Consider the following 22,556-nt stretch of genomic DNA (forward strand, 5'->3'; position numbering starts at 1 on the left):
ATTGTCAAAGATAGAGGCGCTTGTTATAACTTAGATTGTGTCTCTGCAAAAAATAGGAGCTGGGAAGAAATATACATTAAAAATAAAGCCCTTTGTGAATGAAAATGGATTTATGTTTCAGGTTGTACTTGAAGTGTTCTTCCTCTTTGATTATTGTCTCTGCAAGTTCAGCTGTCATAAACATATGCTGCAGGTAGCACCTGTTCCCACCCCTCCCTCTTTCACTTTAAATTTTGCATTCTAGGAGTGTGATGTATAACTCTGTGCATATGATGCCATGCTAATTTGAAGGAATCTCTGTTCTTTTGCCTCTGGTTTTATGGCTTCTAGTGTTTGTGATGCCCAGCTTCTGCATTGGCTCTTACTATTGTAATTAATTCATGTCTATATAAACCTGTTATAACGCAAAATGATAACAGGATCTTAAGTCCTCAAATGGTTAGTATGAAAAAATTCTGATGGGATCAGATGTGTTGCTTCCTGAAGGACAGAGTGTGTGTATTTCCTTTCTGACCTATCACATAAATGCTGTCAGAATTTTGCTCTTAAGTTGATTTGTGGCATTCCATTAACAGTTGTTCTGTGTACCAGGAGAATAATAACTAATGCTTCCCAGACTCCCAGAATTGTAAAATAAGGACAGACAATGTTTGTCGGAACAGAGATTATACTTTACTAGAGATAGGAGCTGTTCATATTAATCAAATGATGCCTAATCTGAAATGACTTTTAGCTAATGACTTCTTATTCTCAAGTTAACAGTGTTATTTACAGGTAACACGCACTTCTAATTCTGATGATTATTAATAACTAAAGGCTAGATGTGTGAATTTCTGTCGTTTGGAAAAAGAAATGATGCTATTGATTGACGTTCTTTTAAGATGTTCTTAGTGTTGAAATTGTTAGGGGTTAGAAATGGAGTGGCAACAGTTCATGGATTTGCCTTTTGATTTAAGCTCTAGCAAAGGTGGGCATATGTGCAGTGAATGAGCTAAAAAAATGTGTATTTAATTATGTGAGCTTAAGGGCTTAATTATTCGGGACATCATTTTGTGATGAAGAAGCTTCCTTGGGGCCATTGGCAGCAGAAGTAAATAAGCCACCTATTTCACCTAGAGTATGTGCTGTTACTGTGATAGTCTTGGGTGGGTATTTGTTTTTGACTGCTACAATCCTCCAAATTTCTAGCTTGTTAAATATAAGCTAACATGTCGAATGATGGAGAAGAAATTTAAACTGAGAGATTTCACAAGATGATATTTGTTTTCCTAGCAGAAGTAACACCTTTTATAGGACGCTAAAAAGCCATATTGCACTGTAGAAGCTGGGGTCCAATGCTAAACACACCCACGCAAGAGGAGGCTCCCAGCAGGGAGTTCCTGTAAGACAGGGAGAACTTGCTGTTGTGAACCAGTGGTTTGGCAGCTGCATCTCTGTGCTAACCAGGTATTGCAAAGGTTTCACAGGTGCTGCCAAGCCTGGTGTAAATCAGGATGAGATTACTCCTTCTTTTACTTATGGGTGGATTAGTTTGACAGTTTTTTTAACCTGTTTTTTGTTCTCTGTGTCAGTTGCCAGCATCAAAGTCTGGTGCTTGTATATAAGCAAGTTACCTCTTCCTGGTGTCCGTTTTTTTTGGCTGTGAAGGTCACATCATCTGCCAACACTGCTTTTCTGTGACCAATGCTTACATGCTTTTTCAGGCATGATGCTTTGTTTAATGTTTGTGTAGTAGTTCCCTGAAAGAAGCTTTCGGCTGACTGTATTTCATGGGAATGAAATGTGGTTTGTGGTCTGCTTATCTACATGTATACAGTAAACGTATGCAAATAACATCTTAAAATCTTATTCAGCGCTGGCATAACAAAGAAAGATTAAGGACCCAAGGAGAGACCGCTGCCTTGGATACATCTACTTCCACATGCACACACTGTTATCTACCAGAAGAATTAGGCTGCTTATGAGTTATCTGCAATTGCGATGCAAGTGTATGTGAAGACATTTATTTATGTAAAATCCTATGCAAGTTATTAAAAAATTGGCCTTATACTAGTCAAAGAATGATAATTTTATTATTTCAGCATAAATGTTACTTAGACTTGTACCAAAATGGCCAGTATTGCGATGTACAAGTAGTGGTATTTTTTCATACAAGTTCACCTAGACAGCATTTCTGACTAGCTGTGAAGCTGATCAGTGACCACTGATGCCAGTGGAAGAAAACATTAGCCTCTCCTGCACAACTCTGCTAATGTTGCCTATTAGTATGTATATAGTGAATAAATGTGAGTGTAGTGTATGTATATACATGCATAATGTATATATAAAACATATGTTTAAGAAATTTTCAGTCAGAAGGCCATCTTTTAAATGACTGCTAGGAGACAGATCTCTGACTTCAGGCACTGTTTAAGATACGTAACTCTGCTTGCTGACACACATTTTCTACCATCTGTGAGGGAGAAAAATCTGGACGTTTCTTGCTTTTACTTGATGTGATGCTTTGGCAGTTAGCTATAGTTAGCTCAATAATGTGTTATGGCCTTTAATAAAAAAGCAGCATCAACTAAACAGACCGATGCATCAGTCCTGTCGTGGTCTTTGCTAGCAAGTACAACAGTCTTGGTCTTACCCAGAAAGGTGAATAAGAATACTTGGAAGCTCAACACCACCTACCATTGATCACTGTAATTGCACAGCACGTGAAGGAGCCATTCTGAGTGGGCCCAGGAGCCTGTACCATGTCAGGAACTAGGTCTTCAATCTCTCTTGTTGTCAATGGATTTAGGCAGGATACTGTGATCCTGGGGGCATGGCTGCCCTTCTGGCAGAACTGACACATGCTTCAGGACAGCATTTCCTTATATCGTCAAGATTAACTTGGGCTTAAAGTGTTGAGCTAGTATCATAGACTTGAAACAAATTCTTTGGTTAAGATAGTGGTGTAGCATTTTGTTCTTTTTCCTGGAGCTTAAGTGACCTCTAACTAGGAGGTGATCATCTCTTTAAAAGACCTTGGCCATAATACAAATGTGCGCTTTGTGGGAAGACAGTGTGTAGAAATCTGCATTTTTGTCAGGTTTCAAATTTATAGGGAGCGGTGACATGCAGTAATCTAACATATGTCTGTGTACATTATATCACTGATCACAAGTAATGGAGTACAAGCAGATGCTTTGATTTGTGTGTGCAGAAATTGGTAGTGGGCTGAGGTAACGGTAAAGTGGCTTTAGCTTACCAGAGAGAAGCTGTTGATTTTTGTGTTGGTAGCATAAGAAGGTAAATCCTGTGTCTGATACTGGGCAGGAGGAGCTAGTGACCCTTAAGTCTGTACTTTGCAGGTCAAGAGACTGTTTTCTTGGTCCTTCACAAGATGAGGTTTAGGAGAGGAAAATGAATCTTGGAGATTAAGACTGTATGCAGAGGTGTTAATCTTTGATTAAGGGTATCTTCTGCAAATGAAGGTAGTGATAATCGTGATAACTGGCTATTTCCAGTAAACCTGCTTTTATGATTGCTTGTACTTGGTAATCTTTTCTCTTTGTCAAAGAAATTTAAGACAATTCCACTAGTAACAAGAAATGAAATAGCTGATTTATTCCAGATGTTAGTGAAGTCTGTGCATTATGTTCAATGATTTTAAAAAGAAAACCAAAACAGTAAGCGTTTTTTTTTCAAATCTCAGTGTCCTAGGAGCAGGTCAAATACTAATATTTTTGTACTTGGGCAGATGAACTTTCAGGCACAGTCTATTGAATATCTGATACTTACAATCTTTTTAAATTGGAGAATTCAGAAACAATTAGACTGTCTATTTTTAATATTAATTTTATTTAAAAATAGGTTCTTGCGCCATGTTTCAATACACTCCTTCATTAGATGTATAGACTAAGGAGATGTGTTGTTATTTCCAGGAAAATTTGGAGGGTGGGGATGAACACAGGACAATGCCATTACCAAAGAAATCCGGCACTGGTAGTAAACAGAGAACGTGAATGCATTACTTTGGTTGTAATACTCTCACACACTAAGGACAATATTTGTGGGATCTTGGAAAAAACCCAAGGACATGCATTAGCAATGATATCAGTTTGCTAGGAAAGATGCTGAGGACCACTCTGTGTCAATTAAGAGCAATTTGAAGTGGCAGAATTCTTAAATGCTGGCTGACTCAGCTTGCAGAATGTAGCCAATAACCAAATGGCAGAATTTCACAAGTGGCTTCTTCAAAAACATCCCGCCTCAGCTGGTGACACAAACAGCATTAATTTCCTGTGTAAAGTATTTTCTCCAAGAGTGAGATCCATTGATCCCAGATTTTTTTCCACATCTAAGAAAGCATCATTTTCCAACTGTTCCTTCAGAACAGTTCCTTCAATTTCAGGTGAAATTCATTAATCTCTTTGTTCTTCTTGAGTCATGGATTACTCTTTTTCCTTCAGATGTTTTGCATTAGTACTTCCTCTCATCACGTGAGTGAGTGGGAATAACTTCACCATTTTTTGGTATAATAAATATATCCTCTGTGGCTTTTGTTGAGGATATGCATTGATCTATGGAGGGTAATGGCCTAATGTAAGATGGGGTTAATTAAAAGAAGATGGAGGGAGACAACACCCTTCCTTTTTTTGTGAAAAGGAAGAGGCTCTCTTTCTTTTCTCTTGCCCCTCTTTCTAGTACAGTAGTGCTTGACTGCATCTTTTTTGGCCATCAGGTATAAAGGAAATACATGGAGGAAAAAGATGTGTACAGCTTTTCAAACTGATAGAAAAATGAAATTGTATAACATGGAATAGTCCAATGCTTCAGTAAATAAGGACCTCTCTGTAAATGTAGTGCAAAATGATTCTGAAATCCGATGAGCTTACACTTGCTTTCTCTTGCAGTCTTTCTCACAATAACCTGTAGTCATACTAAACTGATTTCCTCTAGTGTTCAAGTTAATTAAAAATAAATGAGGCTAAATAATAACTCAATATTAACTCAAATGTTCAACCCGGATGGCTCTGACTTTTGCAGTAGTCCAGGAAGTTCAGGAATATGCAAACCCTGAGTTGCTTATGCATAAAATGTACTTAAAGGTCTTGGTTATCTGCTGGAGTCGTGTGGTAGCCTGAGGAAAAGAAGCCTTTTGAATCAGTAGGAGAATGCCGTGCCTCTCTGGACTGAAGAGGCTTGAGTTTCCATAGGTTTACTAAACAACTGTTTATTCTCTTTCTAGACTCCAGCCTATGGAAAAGTGCACATAAGAACAGGATAAACATGGCTTTTAAGGGTGAGGACCACTTGGATCCCCTTCCGTTACCTGTACAGCGGTAAGTGGTACAATCTGTCATCCAGACTGCAGTGATGAAATGCCTCTAAGGCTGCAGTTGCACTTACTTTGAGGATCGAAAGATGCTTAAAACTAATTTTTAAACTCAGTTTTAGGTAATGTTCATCCCAAATACTGAGAATGAGTGTGGAAATCTGGTATACATTTCTCAAAGCATTTGCAAATTCATATCCTATTAGTCTGGTGAGTCACCACAGTGAATATGTAGTCTTCATTTTAAATGGATTAATGTGTTTGCAGTAGAGATATGACTATGTTTACTGGATCAGTTCTTTGTCATTAAGAAAATCACTGGGACTTACTGGACTCTTACTGCTAAAAAATATAACTGTATTTCTTTAACCTGATTAACTTTCTTTGCGTTTAGCTACGGTAATGATATGAAGGTCACAATATAATCTCTCCTGTCTGTGGTGCCCTGGTGGGATGTAGGACTGGGGATACAAATTATATAAATAATATAAATCAACAGGTTTTTAAAATCTGTCTCTTTATTGTCATCTAGTAGTTGCAGCTCTATAGTACATTTTCACTTTTAGCATAATGGAGATGCCATGAAAAGAAAAAAAATTAATAATGAATACAATAACCTTCTGCATTCTCATTGAACTACAGTCTTGATATGTGCCACATTAGAAGTCTCCTAGTCTTCTTTCTTCAGGTCAGATTCCAATCCTTTATTTTAATTAACTGCCTGCTGATATGTGATCTTAAAATACAATGCTTTTCTTAATCAGAGATTTGGTATTTCTCTACCTTTCTCTACCCAAGTCTTCCAGCTGATGCTTTGATAATTTCATCAGGCTCGTAGTAAGACCCTTTGAGTATATTGCCTTCTGGAAGAAATACTGGAACATAGTTTGGGGTACTCAGGGGCCAAGGTAACCAGTACTATTCATTAGATTCTAGCCAAAACTTGCTCTGGAAATCAGTGAGTTTTAGAATCCCTGAATAGCTGAGCCTGGAGTGGATGAAGTATAAATGGCAATACAGCATCCTGTCTTACTTATTATTTTAATTATCTTCCATGGGGTGGAGTCAGGGAGCATCACTTCAGATGCATGAAGTAATGAAGACAAGTGACTTTGCTATGGGGATTCTCAGGCTAACCTAGCAGTTAGATTAACTGTCAAACATCCAGGTTAATTGCCTGGTGGTAACTAATGAGTTCCAGAAGCCGAATCCTGGATCAAAATTCAAAGAAGTTGTTAAAGCCAATTGCTATGCCAAGAACTTAGTTTGCAAAATAGGCCAGTGAAGCCTCTTAATGTAGTAAAAAACTAGCTGCAAACAGAGCCAAAGATGGTATGTCCAAAATAACTAACAAGATTCAAGGTTTATTTATTCTTTATTGTGGATGTAACCAAAGCTAGGATATTTGCTGTCTTGGAATTCCAGTTCATACTCCCGCTTTTGAGAGAGAATTGAATTAATTTAAAAACATATGTTATTGTGTCTTGTCACCAGGAAAAGCTAACACAAATCCAGCTGAGGTTTGTGCTGTGAAGCACCGCAGCCATGTCTTGCTTCAAGTTTAGCTCAGACCTTCACAAGTAAAAGCATAAGTTTGTACCATACACGTACAAACTGATTCCAAGTGTTTCCACAGCAGCAATTAAAGTCAACAGTTATATGGGCTGTGAAAGGAATTTTGAGCTGGGGCCTTTAAATCAAGTCTGTGCTGCATGTATCATTGTTTACACTCTTCTCTCTCCTCAGACTTTGTGGGAAATCACAGCTTGCACTGGAAAGCCTCTAGAGTATTGAGTCACTATGCTAGTGGTTTTCTAACATACTGTCAGACATGGTTTCGCCAATTGACATCTAGACTGCTATGGATACAGTATTCAAACCTACACAGTATGCTAAGTGAAAACCAATCAATCTAGTTACTTTCCAGAAACGTCAGTAGTCTTACTTAAAGCACTTTACAGGACCATAAAAAAATAATCTGCCGGTGTCTGTGATAGCCAGTTCACTACAGCAAGTGTACACATATTCCTTAGAGTTGTATATAGCCATGTTCGGCTGTAGAGTTATTTAAGTACAGCTTTTGGAAAATGTTGTGGCCCTTTCCTCACATCTTTCTACTGGTATTGTTCTTTCGTATTTATTGTGAGTTTTCCCAGATGGGAAAACCAGCGTAAAAGAAGCTGCCTTTCATTTCAGTCCTGGCACATACCCACCACCCCACTCCTGACACTCCCTGCCCATGTAATGAAAGTTCATTGGACTTTTCTTTTTTTTTTTTCCATTTGAAATTGTAGTTTACGCTTTTTTGTTAATTTATTTTTTAGTCATGGTTTCTTGTACTTGCCATATTGGATAGTACACTAAACTTGGTATTTGGAGTACAGAATCTGAAGTCATTCTCTTAAAGAAAGAGTACTTATAACAAGAAGTGAAATAGGACATGGTTTTTCTTCTTGGGTTATGTGTTCGGTGGTTCAGTAATGAGAAATACAGTGTAATTAGATATATTTTAAATAAAGGAATAAAGGAAGGTCTTGCATAGAAATTAGGTAAAAAATTCACCACCACTACTGCAACAACCGAAAAAACACCCCACCTAAACACACTGAAAATCAAACACATACACAGGAAAAAAACACACCCAAAACCCCCTTCATCTTGCTGAAAGATGTTGAAATTTGGGCTATATATCTTGGAGATACTCTTGGAAATAAATTGGGTTGGGAGCAGAGAGAATTTGTTGTTGATCTTCAGAAGTGCAGTATTGTTAGGCTCTTTGATACATTGTCTAAACATCCTTACATCTTAAAAAAAAATGGAATATGATGCTGGAGGTTGTAATTTGAACTTGCATACGAACAAAACATAATGCTGATTATTTACATTTTTGTTTGTTTATTAAAGATAATGCTTTGTGTATGAGGGTCAATAATTAGTTTCTTTTTTCCTGGTTTTGGTGCCATTATTATGTTGTTTTCTGGTGGAAGCTTACATCATTTTTGGGATATAGACAAGGATATTTATCACTGCTTCAGATGAAGAGAAAGTAGACAATCGCAAGTATCTAGATTCAAAAAGCTTAAACCCTTTGTAGCACTTTGTCTCCCCAAATCACTTCCTGGATATGATATCCCAAAGCTGGGAAAGTTTGCCATAAAGGGATTCCGTGGCAGAGCTAAAAACAGAATCCAGGTTTTCTGCCTCCTAGTTCTTAACCAAAAGACAGTCCTTCCTCCTTTTGTTACTTTCTTCCTTTCTATTTGAACTACAGATTTGAGTTCTACAAAAGAACAATATGAATGAGGTCACGCCATGCACATTTATAGCCTTGCATTGCTCTTTAAAATGTACTATGTATCTGTAGGTGTTCTGGTAACTTCTCTAGAGTATCCATGTAGGTGTCCTGTTATATAAATTAACATGCCTTCTGTTATTAAGAATATCAGTATTAGAGTATCTATCAGCTCTTAAGAAATCTGAATTTCCTCCAGTATGCTTTTTGGCATATTTTAGCCTACTTTTTTGTTTATCTTAATTTTATTTTATTTCTTGCAGTTCTATTTTTGTGTATCTGCATGGTAGGAGATGTGGTAGCTGGAGATCTGTTCACTATGCATGCAAGCTGTCTGGTGAAAAGAACGCATACAAGCTGTAGTGAGTAATCCGATATGTACACAATGTAAGGTGTGGTGGAAATCACTAAAGGAAGGAGATTCATGAAAGGACTTTAAAAAGTCCTGTAATAAGCACAACTTTAACCATTTACTTGTTTCCATTGGAATGTAAGAAGAGTATGCTTTTTAAGTACAGGTAGAATTGTAATCATCTTACCCTAAACTCAAATTTATTGGAATAAATGGAACAGTTAAATATCCTACAACCCTCCACCATGGGAATTGCTATTTGCCAGTGTCACACACACACAAAATCACTGTATTCTTCAGGGTCAGACTGAAACCTTTTCCAAATTAAGAATTTATGCTGAGGAATGTGCTTCTCTAGCATGCAGCAAGAGCAGGGCTTCAGAAAGGTCTGTGTGAGAAATCCCACTTGGCTGAAATAGCAAGGACCTTTTGCAACAGACCACACCATTATGGCCCATGATTTAGCTGTAGTTTAAGGCACAAAGGGCTAAAACGAAGGAAGCATTGAATTTTCTAGTATAAAAATTTAAGGTTAACATTGGCTTGGTTTCAAGAAAAAATAGTGTTCTGCGTCTGTTTCCTTGTTTAAATATGTATAAAAATAGATGAAATTGATATCTGGAAATTTATAATCTGTTGAGACAAACAGATTATAAAATTTAGGTCCAGAGGAATTGGGGGTGACTTGGAAGAGGGTTAAGGAATGAGAACTTCAGTAAAAGTGAAGAAGTTGTTGATTAGGTTCAAAATCCTGGAACAATACTGAAGGATTTAAGGAATCTACAGTGCGGGAGGACCAGAACCTTTGTTTTGTCAGCCGATGATGTGAACTGGAATATCATTTCAGTGCAGACTGCAGGGAATTCCAGAGGAATTTCCATCCAAGAGGGGCTGTGACAGCTTAGAGGTAGGCCAGTGCAAAACTTCAAGTTCAACAAAGTCAAGTGCAAGGTTTTACATTTGGGTCAGGATAATCTCAAATATGGATACAGACTGGGCGATGAGCGGATCAAAAGCAGCACCACAGAGAAGGATGTGGGAGTAGTGGTAGATGAAAAACTCAATCTGAGGTGGCAATCTGAGCTAGCAGCCCAGAAAACTAATTCTATCCTTGATTGCTTTCATAGTGTGTCCAGGAGACCAAGGGAGGTGATGCTGCCTCTCAGTTTGGCTCTCATAACACCCTACCTGAAGTAGTGCCTTCAGTTCGAGGGGCCCCTGGCATAAGAAAGACATGGACCTGTTGGATTGGGCCCAAAGGAGGGCAACAAAGATTATCAGGGGGCTGGAGCATATTTCCTATGAAGACAGACTGAGAAAGTTGGGCATGTTTAGTCTGGAGAAGAAAAGACACCAAGAAACCTTACAGCAGCCTTCTAGTGTTAAAAGGAGACTTATAGTAAAGATGGAGAGAAACTTTTTATCAGGGAGCGCTGTGAAAAGACGAGAGATAACAGTTCGAAGCTGTGAGAGGGGAGATTCAGATACTAGGAAGAATTTTTTTCCTGTGATGGTGGTGAGGCACTGGAACAGGTTACCCAAAGATGCCACAGAAGCCCCATCCCTGGAAGTGCTCAGGGCCATGTTGGATAAGGCTTTGAGCAACCTGGTCTAGTGGAGGGTGTCTCTGCTTATGGCAAAGGGGGTTGGAGCTAGGGGATTAAGGTTCCTGCCAACCCGAACCATTCTATGAACTATTCAAAATAACTTGCGGGTTTTCCTTAGCAAATAGAAAGCAAACGCTTCTAAGACTGTCTTCAGAGCTCTAGGACCACTGCCTTCCACCATGAAGTGCTGAGCACCATGTTCTCTTTCACAACTCTGCTAAGTACTTTACTGCTTGCCCAGTGAGTAAAGAGATACTGATTGAAATGATGCTAAAGCCTTTAATGAACTGGAAGAAAAACATAATTGTTTATATTGCTATGTCAACAAAATATCAGATAATATTTGCCAAAAGTTGAAAGCTGAGACTTGAAGTAGAAATAGAAGAATTTTTTTATATTGCAGAATCTATATTGATTCTACTTTTTTTGGCATCCTGATTTGGCATAGAAACATCCAGAACTTTATTAAACTTATGGACATATGTGATTAAAAACAAGGAAGTGTATAATAGATCATTTTTCTTATGATGAAATTGTATTTCTTATCCAGAAAACCCCAACACTTGACAATTAGTAAGGAAGATGTGTTACAAATCTTTGTAAAGTAAGGTGTATTTCTACTTTTTCAGGAACTGAATTATTTCAAAGGCTATTCACACCAGATTTTACTTCTAGAGCTTCATATGGCCTCTGTACAGCTGAGATAATGTGTTTTCAGAATATTTGAGCTTGAAGTAAAAGATATGTGACAAGCCTTTCAATATGTTTACTTATTGTGTTCAGATGTTCTTTATTAAGACATAAGACCACAAATGGGGCTGTCAGGAATAGAATGGATTACCTATTGATCTTCTATCCCTAGAATGTCTAAAATTTCACACACATTGGGTTATTTAGTACTTGGAGTCAAAGGCAGGGGAATTGTTATCCAATCACAAAAAGCGAGTCTTGGACAAAATTGCATAGGTATGTTCCTTTAAGTTCAGCTAGTCAATGATCTTTTGCCCCTTGTATTCTGTAGGTGATGGGAATCTGTATGTTTTGATGCCTTCTGTTCATCTGGCATCAAGTTCAAGTTAAGTTCTGGGTTTGAATGAATTTTGGGCAGCAAGTCTGTTGTTTGCATGTCAGTTCATTGAAACACTTACTGTTTGGATCCCTGCCTATTTTCTTAGATATTTTCCCTCAGGTGACCGATTCCTAGGGATGCGACTTCTGTGAATTAACTTGTATAAATATTATTCCCTTTTAAGTCATTCTGACCTTTTTTTTTTTTTTTTAATGGTTAACTTTCTACTTTGTATCTGCATGGCTTCTGCACTTTGTTACCACTTCTGTTACTGGTGCCTGTTCTCACAAGCTTTTTTGCCTTTTCATTTTTTTTTTAGCACCTTGACTCTTCTAGGATAAGCAATCCACTTGTAAGTATGCACAACTCTAAGACTGTGCACATGTTCATCATTAATCATAAAATCATTTTTAAGTGTGTGTGCTTTAAATGCTTTGTCCAATTGGTGATTATATATGGCCTTAAACTTTTTTAAACATCTTCTGTAAGTGCTACATTCTTTCTATTTAATGGTCTCCTGCAGTGTCTGCTGCTGATAATCAAAGGTTTGTTCTGTATTTCTGGCTTATCCCATGTACGTCTGCAAACTGAACTTCCAATCTGACAAGCACTTCACGCAAAGTAGATCATATTTTTTGTCTCCTGTTTGTATTTTACAGGCTACTTGCTCCGGATAGATCTTGCCTTGCTAATTTGAGTCCTACACTCCCTATAATCCATTTTACTTGGATGGTGACAGGAACTTGTACATTGTGGCTCTTTCAAAGTGTTCAGATAAAGACTGTAAGAAACTCTGGAGAAAAAAAAAGCATGTTATTTGCAATACAAGAGCTAGAGCTGAAGATTTTCAAAGTTCTGTGTGTTTATGTTTCTCTATGAATTTTTAAAAACCATTCAAGAATGGAATGCTTGTTGGGGAATTGAACATGCTGTTTGAAGAATCTCTTTTTGCAGTGAGCTGTAAGAAGATTGCTGTAGAAAAAAGACAGCTGATCTGCTAATGATGTAGAGCATTCCTTGTCATATATAAACTCAGTTATTACACAGCTTAATGCACTAATGATGCCTTACTTAATGGCCTTGTATTCTTCTAATTTCACTCAGTTACCCTATAACAATTCAGCAAAGAATTCTATAGCTTTAGAAATGGAGCTTGCCTTACTAAGAAGCATTTCTGATTTTAGTGATGTATATTTTGCATGCAACCAGACTGAAAGCCAGGTTGGAGAAATTTGATGGTGGTAGTTAGCACATTTGTGTATCCATATAGTCCTTCTGGGAAGGATTTTCAGATATGCTGGTTGACTGGATCCAAAGGATGATGTTAGTTAAGTAGTGACTATTGATTTGCCATCACTTGGTGGAATTCATGAGGAATCTGAACTCAATGGATTTTTTTTTTTTCTTTGAACCCTTGGGTAAAATATCTCTGTTCCTATATTCAGGATGTTAAAATGTAGATCAGCAGTTTAGCTCACAGGCAGTAAAAATAATTGCATTTCACTCGTACTTTATGCATTTTGGGGGGGAAATTTTTCCTAACCTTTTCATTCTGATAGTTTTATCACTATATCTTTATATTCAGATGTATAATATGCTGTAGAAGTATATTATATGACTTCCCAGAGCTATGTTGTAAAATATTTTATTTTGAACTGTACAACTCACAAAAGAATTCTGGCTTTTAAACTGAAGCAAAAATGAGTTTGTCTGTTATATTAACTGAAGTTATAGTGACCTTAGGAATGAATTGATGAATTCTAAGTAATCTGTTTAAATGGCCTTACTAGACCTTTTTTTCATTAAAGTCGGCAATTTGTATTTGTGGCATGCTTTTAGTTGGGAACTTTTAAAAAATGATCAAACACTATATTTCATCCTTGAAGATGGTTAAGAATTTATCCCAAATCCCTCTTGTCAGGTTTAGTAATATGCTTCCCAGTATGTAGCAGGCAAGCTCTGTAAAGGGATCAGGCAAGTGCTGGTGTAGCCCTTATCATAGAGGTTACTTGGCTAATTATTTTCAGAATGTTTTTTTTTTTTTTTGAAATGTGTGAGTCGATAAAAAATGTCTCATTTTATATATTAAGAGAAATAGTAGTTCCCATCTGTCCAATAGATATCTTGTGTTTGGGAATTGGTATCTTTTTCAGAAAGGACCAACTAATTAACGTGTTTGAAACAACAGTTGACAGAACTTGCCTGACTGTTAGGTTACCTTGTCAGACATAGACAATACTTTCTAACTGTATCTTCACAGCTATTGCATGAAATGTTTATTGTTTGGTGCCTCAGCTTCCCAGGCGCCTGTACAAAACAGGTAAGAAGCCCCAGAATTGGATGGGCATAAGCTGATGATGTGGGCATAGGTCCTTCTAGGATGGAGAAGTCATCTAAGCAGTCAACTCCCTGCATCACCAGTACTCATGTAAAGGCAAAAGGAAAGGTGGTTGTCACAGGTGACTCCATTCTGAGGGGAATGGACGGTCCTACATGCTGACCGGATCCAACCCCCCGGGAAGCCTGATGCCTCCCTGGATCCAGGGTAAGAGATACAACCAGAAATCTCTCCAGTCTGGTAATGCCCTCAGACTATTACCCACTAGTAGTTTTTCATGTAGACAGCAAGGTGATAGCAAGGAGAAATCCTAAAGTGATTAAAAGGGATTTCTGGTTGGGACGGTTGGTTAAAGGGTCAGGTGTGCAGGTGGTATTTTCTCCAAACCTTTCAGTAGCAGGGAGTAATATAGAATTGAGCAGGCAGACCCAGCTGGTCAACATGTGGCTCTGAGGTTGGTGTCATCAGCAGAACTTTGGGTTTTTTGATTGTGGGATTGTCTATTCATCATCAGGTTTACTGGTGTCTGATGGTATGCCCCTCTCACAGAAGGGAAAAAGGGGTTTTGCTCAAGAGTTAGCAGGGCTAATTGATTGGGCTTTAAACTTAATTTGAAGGGGGGAATGAGGCTTTGAGCAATCTGGTCTAGCAGAAGGCGTTCCTGCCCATGGCAGGGGGTTTGGAACTAGATAATCTTTAAAAGGTCCATTCTGACGCAAACCATTCTGATTCTGCTGGCAAGAATAGAGATCCATACTTTTGTGTCTTATTTTAGCAGCTAGTCCATAGTATTTTTGTTATCATGTTAGTAGTGTAGCTGGAACTGTTCTTGTTAGCTCTGGAAGTAGTTCCAGGGACATTCACCTTCACTGTGCTAACCAGGTGGTCCTCTCTAATAGGAACACACCTCTTCATGCAACTTGAAAACAGAGATCGGACTAATGAAGGGATCTAATGCTCCAAAAAGCAGGTTCACTGGATTTGTTAATGTGAGAAAGGACAGTATTACCATCTGTCTTCAAAAGGGCAATAAGCTTTCTTGAAACTTTAATTTTGATTAGCATTATGCATCATTCCTTCTGATTCTCCCTTAATTGTAATGCTGACTAATCTTGCCTTAGGCAAACCACTTTACCTTCCTGTGGCTTTCCTTCCTCCACCTCAGCTGGGGAAACATAATGGAAGTTCTTATTAGCCTATTTCCACAGGCTGCTATTTAACGATACTAGTATCATTATCGTGTCAGCACTTGGTGTGTTATGAACTCACATGCCTTGTTATGGCTGATGGGTGCACATCATCATATTGCACTGTTGAGAGATGCTAATATTGAATACTACCTGGCAGCTGCTTTCTGTAAATGCAGAGTATGTTTCTGTTCAGTTTTCACAGCTACTTATTAGAAATATTAGTACCATATTGTGTTACATACAATATTTGCCACTTCAGTTCACATTTCTTGGGAATTTCTTCCTTAATTGCCTGGTTTCTTTTAATCTGGTTCACTGCAGCCTGAGGGTGATGGGAGGACCTTGTAATCAGTTGTGCAGTAACCTGTAACAAGCACATTTTAGAAAGCTAGCAGAAAAATGCTACAACTTTGTAAATGTTTTTTTTTGCTTTTTTCCGTTTTTGATAAATAGTACAGTGATCTTAAGAAATGTGTAGGTCTGACCCCATTTGTAGTATCACTAAATTTGCTAGCTTCTGTGAGTGGTTGGATTTCTGAGCTCATATTAACCCTGAGGGATTTGGAGTGATGGAGTGCAATGCATCCGGGAGTTTAATATTAAGCTGAAATGTGCCTGTTAACAGTGCCAGTTGATTCTTCGCACTCCTTACAGTATTTTAGAGTATGTGAAGTGTGTATATGTGTTTATAAGTTTTTAGTTTTATTTTGGGTAATACACCTAAAGGACTATAAATATACAATCTTTAACTTGTTTTGAAAAAAAAAAACTTTTTATTGTGTTGTGTGTATAGGCTGTTCTTCAGGTATTTGGCTTTTATATTTTGTCTTTTGTGGTTACTTTATTGTTGAATTTATTCCAGGTGGTACAATATCTACAGCAACAAAATAATATTATATCTGATTAAACTAAATGACATTTGGACTGAGGTCAAAATAAAGATTAGCAAGGAGCGAAATAGGGGAAAGCTGAGAAAGTTATCAAAGAGAACTAGGAATTGGTTTCAAAGTAGATTGAGGTTTTCAACTCTCTTGCCATCCACTGAATAACAACATTTTCAGAAGTGTCAGAGAGTAAAAATGTCTTGTTAAGTGTCAGCTGTGCACATGTGAATGTTTGATTTTGAAATTTATCTATGTTGCATTTTGAAATAAGCTCTGTAGATCCAATTTGAAATATATGCAGGAAGCAAGTTGTTTTGCTACAGCAATGAAAAAAATGTTTTTGATACTACTTATATGAGAAGAGCAAATTAATTTAGTTTCTCTGTATTTTAAAAATAAATTGAAAAGTAATGGACATTACATGATTATAAACCTATGGTTTCTAACTAACCAAGAAGAAAACATTCCCTGTGTAATCCTCCTTAAAATATTTTGTTTTCAAAAATGTTCTGCTGCATTCAGAAGAAAGTGTACTGCTACCTGGGAGAACTAAATGGTAACTTTTTACCGTGTCTGTCACCCAACACCCAGGTCTGCCAGTATGGCCACTATTTTAACAATGACAGCTTGTGGCCAGAGAGCCTCAGGCATTCTCATCACAGAAGATCTCTATGTTTTTTTCCCTTGTAGCAGAGCCAAGAAGCTTTAAAAAAGTAGCCAGAATGTTACCCTTTTTTTTTGGTTTAATTATTTTTTTTTTAAAGTAATGTGAGTATCATGAAAATTAGATTTTTACTAGGTTGGAATTAGAATTGCATGCTCTTCATTGTGGGGAAAGAGTTCACATGGGAAGAGGACAATATTTATTCAGCATGTGAATTTACTGTTTTAATGACCATTCATGCTTCACCTTTGACTTGAAATTTAAATAAATCATAGAAGAGGGGAATAATTTGGTTTGGAAAGAATTTCATGAAAACGTTCTGTCTTCTGCTTGCAGCAGGCTGTCTCCTTTTTCTTCCCTGTTTTGTGCTAGTTAACTTGCTTTATGTATAAGTGTAGAAGAGAAGGGAGAACTAAAAAAAAGGTGGAAATACTGGAGCTGGGAAGCAGTAAAATCAGCTAATCATAACCGTTTAGATTATTCTTGTTAGGATCCTGAAGTAAGGGAGCTGTAGTTGTCTGCAGGCTGACTTAAAGGGGCCAATGGCTTCAGAATTCAAGATCAGAGATTTGTTTTGTGCCATTGATGCAAAATTATTCTTTCCCCTTTATTTTATGAATTTTTAAGAAATACTACCATTTTCTAAACTAACTCACTTAAATTCAATTACTAAAGCTGAAACTTTTAGTATAAAACCTGACACCATTCCTGTCTACAAGGCTTAAAGGATGAGCTCTTGTCATTTACTCAGTGAACACTACAAGCATCCAGCCTGCAGCAGTCATTTATTCACAGGTGTTTAAGTTGATTTCCCAATCTTGAGCACATAATTGGATTCCTCAGGCTTTCAGATTTGAAGTAATAATACTTGTATCCTGCTATTTAATATTTTCTTATAGTCCAAGCACTAAGTGGGAAGTAGGGATGGAGAAGTATGGCAGAGCAATGTCTCTTCATAATACTTTTAATGTCCTTTTGATAGGAGCATCTTTCAATAAGGGGTCAAACATAAAGCTAAATGCCATCTCATTTTAAAACAAACAGTCCTGATGTGGAGGGGTGAAAGAGTGTCTTTGTTGTGAGAGTGAATCAGGAAATTATTAGACTGACATACTCCTGGTTTTGCTGGATAGAGAGTATTGCTTTTGGCTAAAGTGCCTCTAACAACGTGGAAAGAAATTGGTGTGCTACTGCCAGGCTAGAATAGCACTGGACATTCTCCATGGTTCAGCTGCTGGGTATGAGAGGTTGGCCTTCGTAATTTTGAAAAAGAATCCTTTTCTTGGTAAAGTGTGAAAACACTCTGACTGAATAAACTGCTACAATGCTGCCTGGCTTTGAAAGAGAGGGGTATTTCAAACTGTATCACACTCAGCATCACGCTACTGTGGTTCCAGTTCCTGCAAATGCTAGACCTGCAGTAAATGCTCAAATGGAGCTCTTCTTACTATTCAAATAGACACCTCAATATCAATTTACATACCTCTTCAACTAACCTGACAACCAAAAACATTGAATTTAGATTTTAACTTAAATGGCTGCTGTGAAATGAAAAGCAGGGACCTTGCCTGTCATTTGCACCAGCTCCTGAGTTTGGGTTGCATGACTGCTGGACACCTTCCACACAGACGGTCTTTAAACCAGCAGTACAGCAGCCTCGTAGGGCTCTTAAGTGCAGTGTAGCATCCAAGAGTAGATGTACCAGAAGACCATGTGGAAAGGAAGTTTGCAAGCACGCAGCATCACCAGTGCTTAGTGTGGTCTAAAAGGACTATGGTAACAGAGGTGAGTGAAAGCTAAAGCAGGCTGACAGATGTTTTGTCTGCAGTCAGGGAATGAGCTACACTGGAGATGTATTCACTCTCAGACTTTGCAAATGCCAGGTAGGATGAATCAGGCTTCATGTCTTCATGAGGTGAGAAACTGGAGTAATAAAGCTTTATTACTCTACTTATAATGATAGACAAGAGGTCAAGCTGTTTGTCCTGTTATCTTTGTGAACTTTCTAACATTTAAAAATTATACTGCTCTCTGCTTATGAATTGACTTTAAATGTGTCTATGTATGTGCTTGTGGGACAAATGGGGGAGGTCTCTGGACAGTTCTGATGATGTTCATCAATTAAAAGTTAGGAGAGAATTTGGTTGTCTGCTCATTGACGCAACATGGGGATATGTATCATATGTATTTAGTATACACTCTTTTCATAGTGCAGTAAGACAGAACATTAGATTTCAGTTTATTCTTCTAGAAAATCTATGCAGGATTTCATATTTCCAGAAAAAGGTTTAGATCTGTCTTTGGAAGAAATTAAAATGGCTCTATATGTTTCAAAAAGTTTCTGTCTATCCCAAAAACTTCCATCATTTTTGGGCTTTTTTTAAGTAATAGTTATCTATATTTTTTAACAGATAACTAGCTCCCCTGCTGTCCTTCAGTGTGTCTTAAGGAATGCTTTTGCGTTACTGCTCTTTCTATTTTGTATAAATGGTGCTTTTGACAATGACACTTGAGCTGAGATTTTCTGAGTGGCTTACAAAGATATGGATTACTTAGAAAATCAAAACTACGTTGGGAGGTTGTCCCTCTAGTTATATTAGCTTTTTATATGCCTGGTGTCACATTGCTCTCTTTCTCTCCCTGCTTGGCATTACATCTGTACCACCTCAACATGTGTTTTTACATGGACATGTGCCCCTGTTGTAAAAGTAAGCTTATGTAGAGGCTCATACAAAGAACAGGTGAAGTCACTTTTCATATGCCTCTATACCGACTGAGTTTCATACTCAAAAAAAATCTCTTTGGCAAATATGATCACCTAAACATTGAATAAATTGGGAAAGGTAAAACTAATAAGCTGGGACATATTTCACAAGTGTAATATAAGAATCATTCATGCTTTCTGCAGGTGTATTAACCTGAGCTTATTTGAATCTATATATAGCCTCCAATCAATCTTGTGCTGGAGTACAGCAGTATTACTTCCCAGATTAGTTCTTAAGTAATCTATAACTAGAAATTATCTTAGTTATGTTTTATATCTCAAAGGGCTTTAACAGTAAACAGCCCATTATCCTCAGAGGTCTGTTAATACATCCCTGCAGCTTGTTAGGACAATTTTTTCTACTTCAAGCAGATATATGTGGTACAGATTAACTAATTTATTGCATTTACATAAGAGAGGACACGTTAGGATTTCAGGCATTCTTTTATGTCAGAAATAGTTGAACTTTTTTTAAGAGGTAGCAAAGTGCTGCTGATGTTTGCCCTAACACTGTTCTCCAAGCTGTTTTTCTGAGTGGCTGTAAAGCTGTGGTACCCAGAATTCTGACCCAAACTGGCCAAAAGGATGCTCCATACCTTAAGACATCCTGCTCAGTACATAAACTAGGGGGAGTTGGCTGGGGGGCTGTGGCTTAGGGACTGACTCAGCATTGGTAGCAGGTGATAAGCAGTTGTATTGTGTATCACTTGTTTTGTATATTCTTTTATTGTCATCATTATTATTCCCTTCCTTTTCTCTTATTGAACTGTCTTTATCTCAACCCACGAGTAATATTTTTTTCTTCTGATTCTTTCCCCCATCCCACCAGGAGATGGGGAGGGTGAGTGAAAGGCAGTGTGAGGCTCAGCTGCCTGTTGGGTTAAATAATGACACATAGGAAAGATTATTCCAGTAACGTTATGCTTGATGCATGGAAGATCCCACTGCATATTTAATTAATCAAGGGTGCAGTGAGACAAAGGAGCTATTTCCTGAATAAAGAACAAGGGTATTGTCCCATTTCTTCCTAGTCTCAGTAGGACCGATGACCCTTTTATCAGTATTGTTCTTCAAAGTCTCCCTATCACACTTTGACTTGAATAGTGCAGTCTGGAGTAGCTCAAGTTCTCAAAATTTCTGAGTTCAGGTCAGAACCCTGGAGGGTTGATGGGGCAGTGTGGGGAGGAAGAAAAGCAAAGGCATGAGTACACAACTTTTGTTGTCAATGCACGTATGGAAAAATAGACAGAAGATATTTAATTTTTTTTCACTAATTCAATTATAGAAGTAAGTCTGGAACACATAGCACTGATTTCCATGACCCTCCCTTCAACTTTCATGCACAGCAGCAGTAGGAAGTAGGTAAGCACTTTCTTCTTGGTTTGGAGGGTGTATGTGGGTTTTTTATGCCTGTTTTACTTGTAACAGGGATGAGAGGTATCCATCAGTGCCTTTTGAAGAGAACACATATTTAAAATATTGATTTATTGTTCTTGTGTCCTGATTTCAAAATGAAGGGTTTGCTTTTTATGGATAATCTCCAGTCTAATAGTGAATTTAGTTAAAAGTTAACTTTTAGGGGGAAGAATACTGGAGACAGAAACTCAATTTCCTTTCAAGTTAGAGGCGGTCCAAAATATACAGTTTCAGATTTAGGATCTGGTATTCATGGCATTTTGAGTCCTTCCAGAAACATGTGTTAAGTGAGAGATGGAATTTGAATTACACAGCCTTTTGCTTGTAGTCAGTGTGCCAAGTGTTGAGATTCCTGCCTGAATTTTTGTTTCAATTGCAGGTCCAGAAAAGTACATTCTACTTGAGAGCTTATAGACTTTGAGAAGCGATTGCATATGTGCTTTGAAAATTTTATGAAGTGACAAAAATCCTCTGATAAAGCTAAATTGACTTATTCTTGCACTCTGGAAAACAGCAGAACAGAAAAATTGTATGGAAAACTGTATTTGTAATTGTATTTGTTTCTCTAGTGAAGACGGCAACAGAAAGGATTGTTAATCACACACTTGACAAATACACAGAGCCTTTTTACTTACTCTAAAGTCTTTACTTCCATAATAGAGACTGACAAAGGTGAAGTAAAAGAGAATATTTAATGCAGAAATGACTTATTTTTTTGTGTATCAGAAACATATATGCCATTTGTTAGGTAGTTCTGTTATACACAATAATTTATATGAAGTAAGTTTCTTTGGTTAAGGCTGGTGGCCGTAACAGACTTATTATGGAATATTTCCTTGTTTCCATTTCTGATACATTTTCACATCCAATTTTCTTGCTTTACTGGGAGGTGTCATAAAACATTGTAGCAGAACAAAACTCTAGATCCTCTTATCCTTTAATTATTTTTTTTAATGCAAAATATTGTAATTGCATAAAATGTTAATTTATTTGTGTTCGGTGCTGGAGACTGATTCATTGGACCTGGGGTGTATTATACATTACGATGTATTATTACAAAACAATGGTGTTCACTACACTTTTTCACTCCTATTAGCTGTTTCCTAGGTTCCTTTCATAGCCAGTAAGGGTTTATTAGTGCTAAATAATTAAGAAGGAGTGATTAACTTATTTTTGTGCTATCATACCAGAATGAAGCTTTTTTCCTGGAAAATATCATTGTTCTGTTTTTAATGCACTGCAGAATGTGGAGCCTGCATACTCTTATGAATCATGGATAACTCATTTGTGCCAGAGATTCACTGACAGTGACCTCAACCATGCTCTCACTAAATGATAGAGGAATAAATAGATATGCTGTTTCATCCTACTCACTAAGAAGAGGGGGAAAAGGAGATCTCTTTCCATCTTCTCTTCTTGTCATCATCTGTAACATTCTCTCAATCCCTGTAAAAGCCACCCGGTTCTATCCTCCATGGTGCATAATTCTTTTCACCCACTCCTTTCTGAAGACTGAGATTGACACCTGTGCAATGGGGCTTTTGTTAACAAGATTTGCTCTCACCCTTGCTCTTCTTTCACATCTGAGATCGCCAGAGTTGCTGTGAACTGCAGTAAGGTGAAAAGTCCTTGCTAATGAATTATTTCCTAGGAATGAGCAATCTGTGGGAGT

At 37.6% G+C, this 22,556-nt stretch overlaps 1 protein-coding gene across 3 annotated transcripts in view; it reads left to right on the forward strand.

Moving 5' to 3' along the window:
• INSC (INSC spindle orientation adaptor protein) overlaps window positions 1-22,556 on the forward strand; it is a 131,624-nt gene that overhangs the window by 31,426 nt on the left and 77,642 nt on the right. For all 3 annotated transcript variants that reach the window (XM_069857651.1, XM_069857650.1, XM_069857652.1), the window contains exon 2: window positions 5,222-5,315. In XM_069857651.1, coding sequence (XP_069713752.1) covers window positions 5,263-5,315 — 53 coding nt within the window. In that variant the 5' untranslated portion in view covers window positions 5,222-5,262. The remainder of the gene's footprint in view (window positions 1-5,221; window positions 5,316-22,556) is intronic.

Source organism: Phaenicophaeus curvirostris, chromosome 5, assembly GCF_032191515.1.
Source record: "Phaenicophaeus curvirostris isolate KB17595 chromosome 5, BPBGC_Pcur_1.0, whole genome shotgun sequence".
Classification (NCBI taxonomy): Eukaryota; Metazoa; Chordata; class Aves; order Cuculiformes; family Cuculidae; genus Phaenicophaeus; species Phaenicophaeus curvirostris.